This window comes from Chelmon rostratus, chromosome 10, assembly GCF_017976325.1.
Source record: "Chelmon rostratus isolate fCheRos1 chromosome 10, fCheRos1.pri, whole genome shotgun sequence".
Classification (NCBI taxonomy): domain Eukaryota; kingdom Metazoa; phylum Chordata; class Actinopteri; order Chaetodontiformes; family Chaetodontidae; genus Chelmon; species Chelmon rostratus.
Window position 1 is genome coordinate 1240117 of NC_055667.1, and position 20335 is coordinate 1260451.

Genomic DNA, 20335 nt, shown 5'->3' on the forward strand with positions numbered 1-20335 from the left:
GTTTTCAGTGTAAAGTTACTTTATCTTGACTGAAAATCTGAAAAATCAGTGTTTCACTGCCCTTTCTGGTTGAAAGTGATAGGGTAGATGTGATCAAAAATGTTCTCTGTCTCAACTGAAGCCACACCCAACAGTGTGTTAGTTAATGTCTCACCTGCTCCTCAAAATGTATCATTTTAAGTTTGCTGGAAATATAAAACATAGGAAACACTGAGATAGTTTGAGGAGACTTGGTGAAACAATCATTTTGACTAAAATGTGGTTAGAAATTGGACAAAGCATTTATTGGCTTTATTACAGTTAAAGTATAAGAGACTTCAACTAAATACATTTCACAGGCTAGATATAGGTTGAATCACTAAGTTGTGTTACAACTGAGAATTGTAGACATTTATCTACAGGGACATTAAGAAAGATGTCTTTTTAAAATTCTGTTTGTATTTCTCTTGCAAAGATTTGACTTCATGAAATCCAAGCTGCTCTTTGAGAGCTTCTCCAATGGATCCAAGTCTGTCAACTTGGTATCGCACTCCCTGCTGGCATATGACACTCGGTACACTGGGCCGAATAAAAGTACTGGTCGAGCTGAAGGCACAAGGCCCAATGTCTTTGACTGCATCCTCCAGCCCTCTAAAACAGGCACTAACCGGGCATCACTGCAGCTGGAACTACATTATAGGTATCACTGCGAATGTTCAAGCCTATGACCATTTCTAAACATAGTAGAAAGAGAGATTTTAGATTTTAGTGTTACATAGTTAAAAGTTCACACAAATTGTCTTCCACCTTCCTGCAGGTCCACACGGGACTCCTCCTGCTTCACAGTGGTCCTCAATAACCTGAGGGTCTTTCTCATCTTCGACTGGCTCCAGCGGGTGCGAGACTTCCTGCGGGTGCCAGTGGAGAAGGCGCCAGGTGGTACTGATTCTCTCTCTCGTCAATCTAGTAACCCTAGCAACGATTCAGGCACAACCACCAGCAGCACCACTGGGGCCGTCATGCCAAAGACAGTCAAGAGCGGTGTCGTCACCAAGAGGTCCACAGTGCCGGTCACCCAGGACAGCTGCCTTGAGGTCAAGATCAACGTCACAGGTCAGGGAAGAATGATAGATCAGTAAGATAACACAGTAACCCCTCAGAGTTTTTGATAGAAAGAAATAATGTACTATGTGATTGATTAGAACTGAAGCATCACTAAAGGTGCAATGTGTAAGATATGGCCACAATTTTGCTTCGAATGTTCAAAAAATGAATGAAAATTACTGACAGAATGTGAAAAGTTAACAGTTCTGACAGTACAAACAAATTTTAACACACAGATACAGAGAAACAGTAGAAATAAAAATATACCAACTTGTCTTTCGACTGTTACAACAAGTTAGATGTGAAAATATTCTGGCTCTAGACGCTGCTTTTCAGCGCTGATGATGTCCGACTTTCCTTTTGCTGCTCTCCCGGTTCACAGCTCTGCTGTCCCGGCCTGGTCAGAGCCGCTGTTAAACACCTCTGAACCGTTTTCCCTGTCATCAAACTGACCTTCGGTCTCAGTGGCTGTGTTCAGTCCCTATCCCACCGTGTTCACTGGGAGGCTACTGAGCTCACTTCTGTTGCCATTGTGGAAACACCAGCTATTTCCCACTGCTCCATGCTCTGGATAACTAGCTAACGGCAGCTAGTTCTTACAGCTAGATAGCTACAACAAAGAGTATAGTGAGCAGCAGTTAGCGGTTAGCACTCAGGACATGCTCCCATTTGTTAGGAGTAGCCTTCACACGTTATGCCTTTTTAAAGGTCCAGTGTCTAGGATTTAGTCGTATTTAGCGGTGAGGTTAAAGATTGCCCATTTGTCCATTCTGGGCTACTGTAGTGGGAAATCAGATAGCATTGTACAGAGACTACAAAGACTACGGCAAGACAAGGAGAGTCTGTGTGCTTGTTAAGGTGAGTCTGGGGGATTTTGACCAAAAAAGATGGATGAACTGCTGCTCCTACACAGAACAAACACCCTGTGTCACCCTGTGCTTTATTGAAACCTGGCTCAGTGAGCACACACCAGACACTGTATTACATGAAGCCGGCTTTCACCTTTCAGCGCAAACTGCGTAACAGAGCTCTCGGGGAAAGCCAAGGACACCATACAGTTTCTGCCACTACAAATTTAAGAAACAGCCTAAATAGATTGAGCTCCCAGGCTTGGTTTAGTCCACAAGAACATTTTCATGTATGGGGGTTTTACCTTATACAAAAAATGTATCTCTCCAGCATTTCATTTGAAGTATTTTATTAAATATGAAAATGCCATTCAGTTAAAATTCCCTGCCCTGTGGATTTTACATAATTTGTCTTTAAAATGTTACGTTGTTATTTGGTCTTTAGGCACAGAGTTTGTGGTTGTGGAGGACTCGTCATGCCTGGATACGAATGCCATCATTCTAAAAGGCACCACAGTCCTCACCTACAAACCCCGTCTGCTGGACAGACCCTTCTCTGGCAGCCTCGCAGGAATAGAGGTGAAATCTCCCACTGTCATAGCACCATTTTATGCTCGAACATTGAAACTACTACTTCTAACACTGCAAACATTTATCAGAACTTTTTTCAGTCAAAGGATCTGAATCTCAAAGAAACAACTTTCTTAAATAAATGATTACTGCTGATGTTATTTCTCTTATACCACTTGTACGTCTAATGCCATTGCTACCCAGAAAGTTGATAGCAGTACTAATTGTGTAACTGTTGCATTTGCTACTGCTAAAACTGTTACCAGCACTGCCTTACAATTCCCCCTCCTTCTCCCCATTCTCTTCATACCTCCTCATACCCTTTATACACATTTCATTAGTGCAGGAGTACTACTAACTAATAACCCAATGTCCAGATCGTAATGTTATTAGTTTTGATTCAGAGGTATCTTGTCACCCCCAGGTGTTCTCGTGTCGGTTGGGCAGTGAGCAGGAGACAGCACTGTCCATCATCGACCCGGTCAATGTTCAGGTGGAGCTGTGTGGGAGCCCCACATACCAAAGCAGCTCTGGTCTACTGGATGCTTTCAATGTGGATGACATCCCACCGCTACTGGAGGTCAGGAGTTAGCGTTCAACTGAAAGAATATATGTATCATGTAATTGGGGGCGGCACAGTGCTGCAGTGGTTGTCACTGTTGCGTCACAGCAAGAGGGTTCTCCTTGTCAGCTGTGATCAGCTCCAACCCCCCAGTAACCCTTCAAAAAATAAGCAGATATAGCTAATAGATGGATGAATGGATGGAGCATCTGCCACTGTATGGAAGTGGGGTCACTGCAGAAACAAAATGATTCCATATAAATGAGCATAGCTCTCCCTTTGACAGCATTTTGTACCCATCATTGCCTCCAAATCTTTGACGTGCTGTTTCTGGTCTTAAAGGATAAAGCATTTCCCGTAATACAACTTGATAGTGTTTTTCATTAGCCTATTTCTGCACGGTAAATGCCCATACCTCCTCACCTTTAGTCTGTAACACAGGCTCTCTCTTACAAATATGTAGATCCAGATCAGGCTGAGACACCCAGGTGATGTCACAAATAATTTTGTCAGACCTCCCAAAGCAAAACCACAGAAGACATTTTTCAACTTTTCACAGGATAAATTGTACTTCTCATTGCTAGTGAAGTGACTTTGATATATAAACAGGGTGGATTGTCTCTTTAATTGTGCATATGATTCTCTGGCAGATTCAGTTTCCCGCTCTGGACATCCGTCTGTCCTACAATGACATTCAGCTCTTCTTGGCCATCGCCAAGTCCATACCTACTGCCAGCACTTCACTGCCCTCTGACAGCACCACTGCACAAACCATGGAGCCCACTGCTACACCCAAAGACAACTTCAGGCAGAAGACTGAGACCCTCATAGGTATGTAAAGACCAGCTTATAGAGTAATTTTTAGTCTACGTTATGCTTTTCTATCCCAACAACTACAGTACAGTTTTTTTTCTTTTTTTTTGGCAGAATTGTGGCTCGAAACACATCAAAATTTTTTAGTATACAACATCGCAGCGATGCCATTATTCCACTACTAATTACTGTTCCCAGAAGCTATTTTTGAGGTTGTGTTTTGTCTCCACAGAGGGCCAGCTGACCCATTTACAAGACCTTGGCTTCAGGAAAGAGGACTGCAAAAGAGCCCTGATCCACTGTAAAGGTGAGTAAGACCTTTAACACTGTAACCTGGTAACACTGAAACCAAATATTCTCAGAGAGCTCCTAACTCAGCCTAAAAAAATCTAGCAAGGAGTCCGATCTTAGGAGTGATTTATGAAAATTCTCAGAGCAACTCTGAGCAAGAAAGAGACCAAAACGTTAATCTTAGTGACAAGGCCTGGTTGACCCCATTGCTAGGTATGACACATACTTTTAAAAGGTACGATTAGCCGATAAAAAAACATGCCATTCTTGGTGATAATGGGCAGTGAAACAGACAGGGCTAATCATAGAATTTAGTCTCTATTCAGACATGGTGTAATTATGAATTCTATTTGATGTAATGTACATCTCTGCTGAATAAATTATAAGCCGTACTTTAAAAGTAGCCGACAAAACAGAGGCCTACTTATGCAGTAACCTGTTCACGTGCTGATAATTGTTACATTTATTTGCTTATGATTTTTACCATGCTGATAATTTTGGTGTTAGATCTATTTGATAGGCCTGTTAATGGGGAAAATGGTTAACCTTTCATAAATCTCTACATATTTAAGTAGCTGTGTTAATGGTCATGGCTCTACAATAACAATATGACGCAGAGAAAGAGCTGTAATTGTTTGTGTGATCATTCTGCTGATGAAGGTTGCAACAGACCAAGGTCATCACTGCCTCACTGCTCCATTTTTCCAGCTTCCAAATATCTCAGGGCTGTGATCTTTCATTTCTGGCTTTATAGCATTATTGCATTGGGTTGGAGATGTGAGTGCATCTCGAATGAGATCGACCACAAACATTATCCCTGCACAATATCATCTGTAGCATTTCATTAACTCAGTGTCATTCAGCATTTGGAGAATATTTCTCCTACCTCTTTCTCTTTCCACCGTTTTGTCCTCTGCTTAAGAAATTCATAAGCCTCTTAAAAATCCTCCTCTCTGCTCTTAGCAGTTTTTCACCTTAGGAGCTCTCGTATGGTCTAAGATGATTTGTGAATTCTTATATTTACTAGGATCTAGTCTGAGAGGAAATTCTTAGAAAATGCCATCATTCTAAGAATTTTCTTAGAATTTCATCACTAAGAGCAACTCTCTGCACTAGGAATCTTTATGAATACGGCCTGTGGTAACCTGGTAATAGAACTCAGTAAGAAATCTTGACCATTATTTAATAAAAACATATATAAAGACAGAATAATACATCCCTCAGGCCAGTTGGACCAGGCTGCCACGTGGCTGCTGGAGAATGCAGAGAACATGGCAGGCTATCCCAGAGCCAGGGCTGACTCTGGTTCCAGCAGCCATTCAGCTCCTCTGTCTGGGGTGGAGGTGAAGGCTGAGAGTGTCTGCATCTGCTTCATCGATGATTGTCTGGACTGTGACATACCACTGGCTGAGCTCACCTTATCCCGTAAGTCTCATTTATAAGATACATCTGCATTAGCAAATGATGAAGATTGGGGAATTAATTCTCTTAAACTTACCAGTATTGTAGTTATGATGAAAGATTATGCAGCTCAAGTCCCACATTTTATCTTGCCTCACTATTTGATGCTCAGCAAATTCCTTTTGGAGTTTACTTAAAAGTCACTGTTCATTGTCAGTCGCTATTGTTGTTTATTGTTGCCTGTATTCAGCTCCCCTGCTTATTTAAACCTGGTGTAGTCCTATGGCCCAGTGGTGAAGATGCGTAACATACAACTGCTGTGTCCCGGTTTGAGTGCTTCCTACCATTGTCCTGTCCTTCTCTCTCTCTCTTTCTCTCCATGCTTTTCTGAATCGCTGCTATCACTATCAAATAAAGGCTTACTGCAAAAAATTATCTTAAACAAAAAACAACACTGATGTCAGTTCTTGGTTGTCAGAGGAGTAAACACTCTGTATTAGACCTTAAGGAGTGTAAAATAAAGTACTTAAGAACAAGGTAATTGTCACAACACTACAAGGAACAGTGCTTTAAAAAAAAAAAAAAACAACTTGATAAATAAATAATTTCAGTCCAGGATCTTGAGGATGAACATCTCTAATCTCAGCCTGATTATGATATGCAGACTGTTTGTTATTGCAGGGCTTTATGTTCTGCAGCGCATTGGTTCCAGCCAGGAAGGCAACACCAGCTTCACCTTGTCTGGAGACTACTACAACAGAGAGTTGTCAGGTAATACGATTTACTCCAAGCATATCAACATTTGTTTTATGTTTTAATGTGAATGTGATCTATTGTATGCTTGTCAGTCAATCTTTTGGAGAAACTTTTTTTTGTAGAAACAATACGTTTGTCTGTTTTTCTGGCAAAAAACCTAGAATAGTCTCAAAGAATAGCCTACATTTGCAGTGTTTAGGACACACTTTATGCACATTGTTGTTCCTGCCATATTTATTTGTTGTTATTTTGTCATTATTTGATACTTACTAAAGGCCAACTGTTGCATTTACACTCAAGTTTTATATTTGTTGTTGATAAATGCTGTGTAATTAACATTTGCTATTCCATCTCTGATGTTGTTCAGAGAACAAAACTGGAACACCTATCACATTTTTTTCTTGTGAAAATAATAATAAGAATTGTTAGACTTTTGTATAGCACCTGTCATGCTACAAAATGCAGGTCTAAATGCTTCGCAATAAAGAAATTACATGCACTGAGTGCTTCAAGTAAAAATAAACATGAAAACATATTGAAAGTGTTAATGTAAGATAAGATGGAAAATCACAGCTGAAGTGCACTGTAGCCACCCTGTGGCTGGAAATGCTATAGTAGTGATTGGTGTCTCCATCAAAGTCCTCCAGTGTGATTTCTATCAGCTGGTAATAGCACACACAGCAGGATTATTTGGTGAGGGTTTGACAGTATCAAAAAGTGGATACAGCCCAACCCTGGAAATTACTTAACCCAGCAACAATAAACCTTAAAAGGGACCCAAAAAGGGGCTCCTCTTTATAAATCTTTGTAAAGCTAATAAAGGGAGAATACTTACCTTGGCTAGCATACCAGAGCTTTTGAAGACACATGCATTAGCCTGTCTGTCATATTAAGTGTTGAGACTATTGAGAATAGCACAAAAACACCATGTAGTTACAGGGCTACTAGCAAAATGTCCATAGCTAGCTGCTATGGGCAGGGCTGCTCTGCGTCATCCCAGGTTTCATGTGACTTAATATTAATATGTGTGATATTAAATATTCGACCAGTACGCGTGCGAGACAGATAACATCCAGTGTAACATCCAGTCTCCCCCTCTAGCAGTCAGGAAGAATGAAATGGAACCTAAAACCTAAAAAAAAAAATTTTCAAAGTGCATCTCCTGATTAGTGCCCTAAAAACTCATCTCTGTTCATCAAAATTGATTATGAACAAGTTTTTTTCCATGAATAATTCCCTTGATGGCTATAAAAATGCCAATAGTCCTTGCCTCAATCTACACCCTCCCCTCTGCCGCTTGCCTGTAGATTAGACTAGATTAAGATTTATTTGTCCTTTTACAAGGAGAATTGTTCCCACCTTGTGGCTTGAGGGAATGACTGAGGTCAGGTGCTATGGTGTGTGCTCTGCGTGTAGTGGCTGTGCTGTTGAGGTTTTGGAGGTTTGGGGTTGGGAAGCCAATGATCTTTGCTGCCTTATGTGTAATTTGTGAAGGTCTGTTCTTGGTGGGGGTTGACAGCATATTAAAGAAGCAGGGGTAGCAGTAGAGGTGGATGGGTGGAACTTTGCTTTTGTAGAGTAGCCGAAGAAGGTGGGGGGCAACGGAAAGTGCTTGAGTTTAGTTTGAGGATGACGGAGAGTCTTTGTTGGCAGCGTTTCTGGAAGGATGGTGTGTGGTTCAAAGCTCAGTTTATTGTCCAGGGCGAGTCCAACATATTTTTAGTTCTCCACCATTTCAACAACTTCACCACTGGTGCCAATGGAGGTGTGGGTGGGGTTGGAGGCTGACCTATGTGTGCTGGAGGAGTCGAAGACCTGTTCTTTTGTTTTGGAGACATTTAACTACAAGTGATTGTCAGTGCACCACTGTGTGGAATGGGAGATGGAGTCATGGTAGCTTACAACTGAGTTGTTATTGTTGAGTAGTGCGAGTACAGCAGAGTCGTCCGAGTATTTGAGGTATGTGATGATGGATGAGGGGCTGACACAGTCATTGCTGTAGAATGTAAACAGGAAGGGGCTCAGGACACAACCTTGTGGGGCTCCAGTGTTGGTGATGGAGGATGAGCATGTTGTGTTGCCCACTCTAACGGATTGTGGTCTGTCATCGAGGAAGCTGTGTACCCGGTGGATGAGAAGTGGTGGGACATTCAGGGGATGGAGTCTCTTGATCATCTGGTAGCTCTAGATCAGGCATGTCCAAACTATTCCATAAAGGGCCGTGTGGCTGCAGGTTTTCGTTCCAACCAAGGAGGAGCACACCAGCTTAATTAGCTGAGCTCAGTCTTCAGCTGATAACTCAGTGATCCCTTGATGTTGATTGGCTGGCCTGGTGTGCTCCTCCTTGGTTGGAACGAAAACCTGCAGCCACACGGCCCTTTATGGAATAGTTTGGACATGCCTGCTCTAGATTGTACTGCATGCTGAGCTGAAGTCAATGAGGAGGAGTCTGGCGAAGTTACCAGCCATAGTGTTGACTGCTTATTTCACTTCTGCACTTTCCCACGGACCTGTTTGTTTGTTAACTGTATTCTGATATTTATTAAGATGTTCAACTGCAAAGTATAGAGCAAGTGAGATGATATTATCTACGGATTGATTAGACCTCCAAGCAAACTGCATTGGATCAACACAAATGTTGTTTTCATGAATGACAAAACAAAACTTAGCTTAAAGCCGCAGGGTGGTAATCGTTATCGTGTATTTGTCAGGGTGGGAGCCCTTCATCGAGCCCTGGCCCTGCTTCCTGTCCTGGCAGCAGCAGGCTGCTGGCCGTCTCCATCCTCCACGTCTGAAGATGGGGATCCGAGCCAAGCAGAGACTGGATGTGAACATCACGTCTGTCCTGTTGGGTGAGTACATTTACAAACATGCACAGGCTGAACACTGGCTCAACAGTGTTAAACTTGTCCCACAAGCCAGAAATGTCTTTATCCTGTCCTTCCAGAACAATACAACACCACCAAGAGCTCCTGGATAGCTGACTACTGTAACGAAGAGGAACAGACCCCCCAGTCTTCAACCCCCCTGCCCTGGATGGGCTCCTCAGTTGATCCACCCAGTTTTGGACAGAGTGAGTTCCACCTACACACAGCACCACAAACAAATCACTGGGCAGTGAAGACCTCACTTTGTTAAAAATATGTGTTGAATTGATTGAATGGATGGCCAGATGTGACATCTTAGAAAAATTTTAATTTGTTTAAAAATGATCAAAATAAATGAGAAGATAATAGCATAGCCAGGTGACTCTTTCAAATATTTAAGCTAAGCAGCCTCTTATACTTTATCTTGTCCTAGTTGATTTCATCTTTATTTGCTAGTGTCTTTGTAGTTGGATATACCAAAGCTAGTCGGAATTAATATGCTCATTTCTACTACACAATGAGGAAAGTATGACCGTTTTCGGCCAACTAGGGTTGCAGCGGTATACTGGCTTCAAATTAGCGGTTGTCGTACCATGTACATTTGCTTATCTACAGTATTGAATTGTACAATTTAAGTGTTATTGAAAAGTACATATTTTAAGTTTGTATCCAGTTTCATGTCTGTCAGGACATAGTATTTTGTGAAATTCTAATAATGCATTTGTTCAAGCAAAAAAAAAACCCTTCTGATTTCATTCCTTCAGGGGTCATTGTACCTGACACTAAATATAACTGTAAACCGTTGCAGCTCTAGTACCAACTCAAAGGACATTAAAAGACACTGTGGCCAGCATAAATACATTTTAAGTCTTAATGGTGATATTCTATATTTTTGTCATTATCAACAAATGTCATGTGCAGAGCCAAACCAACACTGAATGTATCTGATCCAGAGGAATAAATATATCTCTGGATATACAAAGGAATAAATATATCTCTGGATATACAGAGGAATAAATATATCTCTGGATATACAAAGGAATAAATATATCTCTGGATATACAAAGGAATAAATATATCTCTGGATATACAGAGGAATAAATATATCTCTGGATATACAGAGGAATAAATATATCTCTGGATATACAAAGGAATAAATCTATCTCTGGATATACAAAGGAATAAATATATCTCTGGATATACAGAGGAATAAATATATCTCTGGATATACAGAGGAATAAGTTTATTTTACTCCTCTGTGCCATAGAGCTCCATCATTGTCTAACTATTAAAAACAAATCAATGAGTCCACTATTGCACTGTTTGATGTGTTCCTTCATTACCATGAACACACGCACACACACTAGGGCTGCAGCTAAAGACTTTTTTGATAGTTGATTAATCTCTTACTTATTACTTTGATTAATTGATTATTAATAGCATAAAATGAAAAAAAGATTCATATTATTTCCAGGATTTCAAAAAACAGAACAACTAATACATATTTGACCAGGTATTGCTCAAGTATCTGTTGTGAAGAAATTAAGGCGTCACTTTAGTGTTTGTGTCTATTTGACAGACAAACACATGATTGCAGGTTAATTGTAAAACAAACGTAAGAGACAGAAATACCGTCCGTCTGTTTTATCTCTGTTTTGTGGTGGCTCAAGAATTATCAGTGTTGTTAGCTTTGTCAAGCCTTAACTTTGAAATAGCTTTTTTTTTCATAGCCCCAAAATGGAGGAAAAACAAACAGAAGGCATTTCTGTGGGTTGCGTTTGTTTTTACATTCTAACTATCACCTGGTATTTCTCCTCTCTATTGTTAGTCTCTGCCTTCGCCATTTTTCAGATGCTTACCCCAGAGACAAAACAGGCTGTCACTTCCTGTAATTCATCATATGAGCTTCAGAAGGCATGCCATTGGTTTGCTTACTGCTCCCACCTTAGATACATTGCGTGTATCATTTCAACTAATCAATGATGAAATTCTTTGCCAACTATTTTCATAGTCGATTTTAATCGACTTTGCAGACTGACACACGCTGTAGTTTGTTTTGACTGTATTCATCATACATTGTCCTGCTGCCCCAAAAAAGTATTTTGAAAGTATCAGTATCATTTGTTATGATTGACTAACATGTAGTTGGTTGTGAAATTTACATGGGATTTGTTGATAAGGAAAACATAGAATAACACAATTGTCTTTAAAGCAGCTGGTTTACGACTGGTAGCTCTTTGGATGGCTACTTTGGTTGGATGAAGAAACTTGGTTAATGGGTTGCTTTATTCTGATAAGTTGTTGGCAGAACAGGAGGTTTAGCTGCTTTGCTCAAGCCTTTTGCAATATTTTGTTTATTTTTACATGAGCTAAGAAGTCCAAATGGCAAGAGTAGCATCAATCAGTTAAATTAAGCACAAAACCTGCCACTCATCAGCCAAGTTCTTCAGGTCCCTCAGTTGAAAAGAAAATGAATGGACTTGTGTTATGTTAGTTGCTTCTCTCAACACATTTAATAGAAGGGAGATGACTTGAACTGATTGACTGAGTGATTTACACTATCCATAAAAGTATTGATTTGCAGAGTTCTAATTGCAAATACAGAGTACAGAATGAGGATGATGAACCTCTAACCCTCTTGTGTGTTCCCTCTGCATGTCTCTGTTGTATAGTAACTGTCTCTCTCTGCTGTCAGGTGTTCCTCTTGCTCATCTTAGAACTAGGAGCACAGCCAGTTTGACCTGCCTCGAGCAGCAGATTCATTCCAGAGGTACCGTTCAGAGTTTAGTCGCCCAGACAGTCTCCCTCAGCAGCACACTTAGTATCAATGTTCTCATTCACTCATAATAAGTTGCTCCCCATGGAGGCTTAGACATCTTGCAGTGTTTTGACTATTTGTTTGTACAGTAGATTTGTAGTAAGGATCAGTCAAAATAGAGTCAAAAGCCTCTAATTTTTCCTGGTAGCAAAATGTTCTCAAGTGGTCACAGTATAAATGTCGGCATGCAAACTTGTTGAACTGGTTGAATGGATGAAAAAGGCTAATCTCAAGAGTTATTATAGCTTGAAACACGCTAAACTGGATGAGCTGCAAAGACAAATACGCTTGAATAAAATTAATGTTTCCACCAAGTTTGTCTGCCCAAGAAGCAGCTTTCACAAGACCACATTCTGACAGTGACAGTGTTATGCAGACAGGTTTTATGGTGAGCGAAGTAATAGCTAAGAAGCTGAAACCTCATTGAGAAGGAGAATTTGTGAAGAAATGGCCTTGTTGCTGCTGCGGAGCTGCTAGCACCAGTAGTGGGTCCATTCATGGGCTCCCCAAGGGGCAAAGGTGGGCAAGGACCAGTCTGTAGTTATTCCCTTGTAAAAAACTATGGGCATTTAGAGCATGGGATTGAATAACACATCTTTTCTATTGTAAGGAATGCATTCTAGTTTTGGTATAAGTTAACAAGGCAGCTGGCTGTTTTGCTACTGTATTGTGAAATCACTACCTTAGTGTTAAAGTTGTTTTCTAATAATTATATGAGTGTTCTCTTATTGGTAATTATTGATCAATTGTCCAATATTACATATGGGGTAAAGGTGCTAATCTAGGATCACAAATACGTACAACCTTTGCCCTGAGTTTATTCATTCATGTTAAAGTCTTAGCATGTAGGATTTAGGGGGATCTACTGGCAGAAATGGAATACCATATCCATAATTAATTATTCATTAATGTATTATCACCTCAAAATAAGAACTGTCATGTTTTCATTTTGTGTTTTTTAATTTAGAATGAAGCCTTTATATCTACATAGGGAGCAGTTCCTCTTCCACAAAGTCTGCCATGTTGTACCATGTTTGTACAGTAGTTGAAGGACAAATCAAATACTGGTTTTAGAGAGGACCTTTCATATTTTTGACATTTTCAACAACCACCGTATGGGAGGGTAAGGAGAGGGGCATTGAGGCGGTTGCCATCTGCAACCTCACCACTAGATGCTGCTAAATCCTATACACTAGACCAGGGCCATGGCTAGAATGTTGATCAAATAATGGTGTGTTGATTTATGTGGTCTAGCGTTTGCTGTCATCTGTTAAATCGATTTTTTTCCCCATTTTCTTCTGCTTTTGGATTAAAGCCAGCTAAGACATGCATTACACGATGTAAACATTACATAAAATACATATGTACCTGGCATTGTCTGCTGAAAGAATAGAGAGATTCAGCTAAAAATCACCAGAAATAAGCATTTAGTATCACCCCTCCCCCACCCCCACCCCCACTAAAACATTAGCAGGTCAGTGTTTTTCTCTGCTCACACATCCCTCTCCTCTTTTTCACCCCTAACCAGTGTGCATCCCTTTGAATTACAACACATGTCAGTATGAGCACCAGTGTAGGAGACATCCCTGTGCCTTAACTCTTTGTTGCATGTCCCCCCCCCCCCCCCCCCCCCCCCCCCCCACTGTTTCCTGTTATTGCCACTGTTGCTGTCTAAAGGTTTAAAATTCCCAAACTTTTTTTTAAGAAATTGTCATACGAGTAAGTTGCAATTTTGTAGAATGGGGAGTAATGCTGGCAGCTCCTTTGATTGTAGCTGTTGATGATTAGCCAGGTGTATAAAACTCTGTGTAAGGCAGAAATAAACATGAGCATTCTTTTTGGAAATCATCAACAAATGTAATGTAGTTTATAGCACTCACATAAAATCAAATTGTTTCACAGCAAAGAGAAAAATCAAAACGATCATGACCACATGTAAATGAAATGGTGCCTCAAATGAAACTAAATCCACGGTTGCAGTAACACGCCATGGTTGGCTGCAATGTGCCAGCAAAGACAGGGAACAATTCTGCAAGCTCATAAACAAGGATGTAAACAAGTGGGTTAATTAGAGTGGTTTTAAAAGCTGTAGGAAAGATGCCTGTGAATAGTGATTGATTAGTTATTGTTAAAACTTCCTCTGCGAAACAGTTAAAAAAATGTTTTTAAAAAGTAGCAGGAATGGGATCAAGAGCACAGGCAGAGGATTTTAACTCACAGACAACTTTCCCGATCATTTCCAAGTCCGCTGCTGTCAAGCAGTGCATGATGCATTTTGATTTTGGAGTTATATTTTGTAGTGCATTGTCCATCCTTTTCTGAGTATTGTTCATTAGATGAATGTGATCTTATCTCTAAAATAGGCAGAAAATTCATTGCCTTTTGTAGCACTCAGGTGATCTGAGAAGTAGTTAGGTTTAGGGTTCATGAGACTATCAACCATTGAAAAAAGAACTTTTGGATTGTTATAGTTTTTATTTGTAAGTTCAGAGAAGTAAGATTGACTGCTGTATTAGTTATTTTATGGTATCATACTTGACCTAAAGTTTTGTCTTTTTCATCTCAAATAAACAGCTTCTTTTAAGTTCTTCATGCTGTTTTTTTTTTGTTAGAGCAAAATACTGTACAAAGTTTATTTTTAGTGGCCTATAAGAAAATCTTTTTTGATCAATACATTTCTGTTTGTTCATGTGCTTTTAGTTTGCAGTTGCTTCCATGTATTGATCTGTATAAACTGAATATTCATTTGTAGAACATGAAACATAGGCCAAGCTAATTATAACTGTTAAATAAGTCACATGCAATATTTTTCATTCCTAAACAAGTTGGCTTTTTCACAGGGGTAGTCCAGAAATTTTTGTTGTTGGGGGCACAATTAAAGAAAGAATGGTAAACATCAAAGCAGGTGGAGCAGACATATCATGGCTTTTTTTTTCCCCGAGTATGTGTCACACTCGAGAAACACTGGATAAAGCAGCTAAAATTGTCTTTTCATAACCCTTGTTCATGATGTAGGCTTTCTGTTCAATTTTCTGTTTGTAATCTCCAACTTCACCTGATGTCAGGGTCTCCAGAGCCACAGAAGGTACTATACAGTTGTTTTCACAGGCTGACTAGTTGTCCCTGTGACTACTAAGTTTGTATAAAATTGGTGGAATGTCCGTTAAAAGGAGAGAATTTTAGGTATCTGTGCCTTGGCTGCTTTTTTAGGTCTCAAGCGCATGACTGTTAGAACGGAATATAAACCACCAAAGTTATTGCTGAATAATATAATAGGCCTAGCATACTCATATTGTCTTTGATTTTTCCCACAGATGTCAAGCTGTCCAAGAGGAGGCAGCCATTCGTGCCATATGCTCTGCGCAACCACACAGGATGTACCATGTGGTTTGCCACTCTGACTACGACCCCCACAAGGTAGGTGAAACTTTTAACCACAACTGTGTATGTTACCATAACTACATGTACTACAAACTGGTACAGCATGTTTGGCAGATTTGAAGGGATAACTAGACTTGCAAGCAAGGATTCAAACTGAATTTGCTGACACCCAGCACCCTGTGCTGACTGATTTTCACCAAGCTTTGTGATCGAGGGCACATTTGTGAGTGCATAAAAATTTGGTATTGTTTGAAGTCTTGTGAGGTGACCTGGAGCTAAAATATTATTGCTTTATCAATTGCAAGAAATTATGTAACAACATCACCTATTTTGGTTTGCAGATAATTTAATTTGACAATATTGTTTGACAAAGTGTATATGAATGCCTGAATGAATTTGGTGTTTGGTTTAAAAAATGGTATAAAAGGAACAATGTGTCACATCACCACCTATCATTGGATTTGCATCAAGTTTCCATGTTTCATTGGTCGTTGTAGCTTGTAAGTAATGAGAACTGGTTGTAAAATCATCCGTATATTCAACATAGATTATTGGGTCAGTGTAGCGTGCTAATATGCTAGTGAAAATACAGCATTGGGTTCTTAAAATGGAAATATTAACTGGTTTGTTTATCAGACAACAGTTTCAGTGTCAAAAACTGATCTCTGATCTCCATGTAAAGCTTTTCACATTTTCCCTACAGGGTGGCACTGTCTCACAGCAGTAGTGCCGACTCCATCTCAGATGTCCACGGTCCAGGAACTGATGACACTCACAATGTGAGCCAGTGGAGAGAGGTGTTGCCTGGGGAGGAGATTCCTTTTGAGTTTGAAGCCCGCGAGAAACTCCGCCACCGGTACGGTTGATTCACATTCACAGCACCTGTTACTTTTATCCCATGAATATGAAATTGTCCATCATACTTTTAAAAGGCCAAAGCATGATCAATCCATCCCCATGCTTAACTGTTTTAACTTCATGCACATTAGAATAGTGTGCCACCACTCCAGAGTCAGCTACATCTTCCTTTAGGACTTGTGCAGTCAAATAGGATTTTGATTTGCCTTTCTAGCAATTCAACTAGTTGTTCTCTCAGATCATTTTCATGGTCTTCCAGACCTCAACTTGACCTCTCTCATGCCTGTTCACTTTCATAATTAGATAACCAACTGAGGAAACAGCTGACTCAAAACACTTTACTATCCTCTCATAGCCTTTTCCTGCTTTGTGCGCATCAGTTATTTTAATCGAGTTTGAGGTAGGCTAGCCCATGGCTGTCGATGGTTGGCACAAGGTTTGAAGAGTCAGCATATTTCGAAAGCTTTGAAATCTACATCACCTGGCCTTTCTTAACAATGATTGTGAACATGCCATAGCCTTTAAAAGTTGATAACGGTCTGATGCCCTGGTAAAAGTTATGAGAGCTTAAATCTCTTGGGATGCCCGAACATGCCTTCCATTTCCTTCCCTCTAAAATTGGCTCCAAAATAATACAGTATTCTTGCTTAAAATGTTCAAGATCAGTTCCTCTTCTTCTCACTTAACTATTCAGAGTAGCAGAACCAACCAAGACCAAGAGAGCCCAAATTTCTTCATGCCCGCGTATGTGAAAAAAGCATTTCTTTAACTTTGTTTTATGTGGCAGGACCTATCCTGATCAAAGATAACTAGAGATTCCTTATGGATGGCATGGGGTCAGAGAGATAGGTTGATCGTTTAGATCAGGCATGTCAAATGTGGGGTTGTTCTTATTTTCCTCTATTAGCTATGAGTGACGGGAGTCTGCATTGCAGGTGGCCTTCCTATCTGTTTTAACAGTATTTTTCCAGACTAAATGATATTATTTGAAATTGGTGGAATGCCATTTCCTCTCAAATTTTTGTGATGTTTGCTTTAATTTGTGGTTTTGGGGGTATACCATGGCGCTAACCTCCTTTGTTTTATCATCTTCATTTTTAGAGGGGCAATAGAGTTGAGTGTCATCCATAGTGAGCTTGCAGCACTATCAACAAGATGGTCCATTTTGGAGAGACTAATGCTAGCATAGTATTCTTCTGTTGTATTGAGATATGGCATTTAATTTGTTTTGACGATTAAACTTGATAATTTACGATGTCCACCACTAAGTATTTGCTGCAGTGGTGGAAGCATCAAGTACAAACTGACAGGAGAGAGGTCTGCACACTTAAATCCATGCAGTGTGTGAAATATTGCATAGATCTACGTGTAAACAAATCAGTAAGGACTAAACTTGATCAAAACTCTGAGAATTGATATAAAAATGCAGAATACGGACTAGGAGCGCTGTACACTATCACAAATAGAATTGGCTATCATGTTCTCCAGGTTTGGTGTGAAAGACTAAGAACAAGGACTTTGAATGAGTTAGAATTGAGTTTAGGTTCAGGGTTGATTAATAGGCTTGATTTGAAGATGGCTGCAATTCCCCGTCCTCGGCCAGTGCCTCGAGAAATGTGAGTTAATTCTTTTAGACTAGTTTTAGACTTAGACAAGACAAATTATATCGGTACGATTATCTGATGTTAAATTGTGTACTAATACAGCTTTAGATGACAAATCTAATGTGGTGGTGTTAATTTTATTTGTTTTTTATGTATAACTCCTCTTCTGTTTACTTTTGATTTAATTAATTTACGTGGTCGGGGAGCAGACACAGTCTGTCTTTGGCTTCAGGTGAGTAATTGCTCTGATGGAAGCACAGAGAAGCGTGTAGGACTGCAGCTCTGCCTCCTGATCTCAGTGTTGTCATAGTTCTGGTCCACCAATAAACTTGGGCTGATCTCTAGAGATGAGAGCTGCTCCATCTAAACTGGGATGACTGCTGACTCTCCTACTCAGACCAGATCTTACCCAGAAAATGATCTGCAAAGCCCATGCCGTTTGCTGGACACCACCTCGACAGCCAATGGTTGAATGATGACATGCGTTTACCCATGTCATTATTGCTCAGAATTTGCAGTTTTTCTTTGCATATGTACACACTGACTCAACATTAATTTTAGTGACCTCCAATTGGTGTGAGTGGGTGTCGTTACCGCTGACCTTATCCGTAACCCTAACCAGTCGGTAGATAGCATTAAAGGAAACACCATTCTAGCAAGAGGAGAACATAATTCGACAGGGGAACAGACTTCGACACAACACCGGCAGCTCAGCTAGAATTGATTGCATAGGGTAAGAATATCCATCTTTTGCTCAAGAGCTGCCAGGGGCAGCAACAATATGCAACAATATGTCCCTTGCTTGAGTTTATTGTTGGCATGTTTACAGTCAGTGAACGTCATAGATTTCCTCAGTAAACGTCAGTTTGTGTTGTTAATTACTATACAGTGCATTGGTCTGTGGAACTTTTAAAATTCAGTCTGGTATATATTTTATTCTTTTTCTTTTTATTGTTTTTAATTAAGCCCGAAACACAAATCACTAACAAAACAACACAGGGAAGACAAGAACTGTGAGAACATTAACAACATTAAGAACACTGATATTGGATGTGGCAGCCCAGTAATACAGATAGAAACTCTGTGATTTCTTTTCAAAAATTGGTACTTTCACTTACACTTACAGGGCTTCAGACTATGTGGTCGCCCTACCTAATGTACACTGGGCGTACTACCACAAGAACAAAGAATTTATCTAAGAAGTTTTGAAAATTTCTTGGGTTTAATACATTAGGAGATACTCTTACCTCTTACTTGAAGACAAGTGCCACAGTTAGGAAGTCACCTGGAAGACTTTTGCATATACTACGTGGAGAAGAAGTCTTTGCTCTTCTCATCCAGGTGGCATGAATATAGCTTTCTGGGCTATTTTGCATGCACATATTTCTGATCCAATTTAAAACACTTGTTTCACTGTGAAATGGATTCTGTGGAGAATCTCATTGTATGTGTTGTAGGTTGGCATTTTTCGACGACGATGTTTTTGCAAATTTTGTTTGTCAAACTGTGAGACTGTGTGACAGGAGAGGCGTTATTTTTTTTTTTTTTTGCAGAAGTGATGTTAAATTAACTCTGAGCTTAAGGTAGGAGGGTCAAGATTAATGGTGATAAACTAGTAAGACCAAGATTGCTCATGAACTGTGTTTCTGTTGACAGCCGGATATGCGTATTGTTTGAAATTTAGTACTGAAGGGTCGACAGCTGTGTTAAAGTTGCCTCCTGTTAGGACTGGGCAATTGGAGATGTTTAAGATGGTTGGAAAAAAATATGATAAAAGATGAGTCATCAGTATTTGGGTCATGAACATTACCAATTGTGTCTGAGCTGTTGTGGATTGGCTCTGTGACCGTGGTGTGGAGAATAAATTACATTTTTTTAGACTAGAATACATACCCCTCTGTCCTTGCTTGCAAATTTGGCGATGATTGGCTGTGGTCGGTTGGTGTTCTTCAGTCCCAGAAGGTGTACATGGTGAAATGCGTCTCAGAAGACATTTTAGGCATTTTGATAATTAATTCCTTGATTGATTTTTTCCGGGTTGTCCATGGTTTGTTGCAGCTTTGGCACTCCGATCTAGTATAAATGATGGAGTGATGAACTGTGTTTTTTCCACAAATGGGTTTCAGAAATTAGAATTCCGTATCACTGATCCCTTTTTGCCTCCTCCTCTGTAGTCACACTCATGAGCTGAAGCTGCACCAGCTACTGGTTCGGGTGTGTGGATGGGAGCAAGTCAAGCCGGTGTCTGTGGACAAAGTGGGTGTTTTCTTTCGTTATGCAGCTGCGGACAGAAACAACTCTTCCAACACTGTGAGCACAAGTCAAAACCTCAAAAGCAAAATTAATGTTTACAATGTTAAGTGTTTCTAACAAATTGCTGTTAAACCCTTCTTATTCTCCTTTGCTTTTCACAGGTTGGCAGTCCTATAAGCAGAACCAACATCATCCACCCACATGTTTATGTAAGCCTGACCAGTCTGTTT

General features: G+C 40.1%; 1 protein-coding gene across 4 annotated transcripts in view; it reads left to right on the forward strand.

Moving 5' to 3' along the window:
- Window positions 1-20335, forward strand: part of vps13d (vacuolar protein sorting 13 homolog D) — a 78472-nt gene that overhangs the window by 29447 nt on the left and 28690 nt on the right. For 3 of the 4 annotated variants that reach the window (XM_041946761.1, XM_041946763.1, XM_041946762.1), the window contains exons 30-44: window positions 455-679; window positions 797-1092; window positions 2377-2510; window positions 2926-3081; window positions 3714-3894; window positions 4109-4183; window positions 5392-5592; window positions 6250-6339; window positions 9036-9176; window positions 9272-9397; window positions 11887-11961; window positions 15324-15426; window positions 16094-16246; window positions 20027-20162; window positions 20267-20314. In XM_041946761.1, coding sequence (XP_041802695.1) covers window positions 455-679; window positions 797-1092; window positions 2377-2510; window positions 2926-3081; window positions 3714-3894; window positions 4109-4183; window positions 5392-5592; window positions 6250-6339; window positions 9036-9176; window positions 9272-9397; window positions 11887-11961; window positions 15324-15426; window positions 16094-16246; window positions 20027-20162; window positions 20267-20314 — 2140 coding nt within the window. The remainder of the gene's footprint in view (window positions 1-454; window positions 680-796; window positions 1093-2376; window positions 2511-2925; window positions 3082-3713; window positions 3895-4108; window positions 4184-5391; window positions 5593-6249; window positions 6340-9035; window positions 9177-9271; window positions 9398-11886; window positions 11962-15323; window positions 15427-16093; window positions 16247-20026; window positions 20163-20266; window positions 20315-20335) is intronic. The other variant, XM_041946764.1, reaches the window with a different exon arrangement.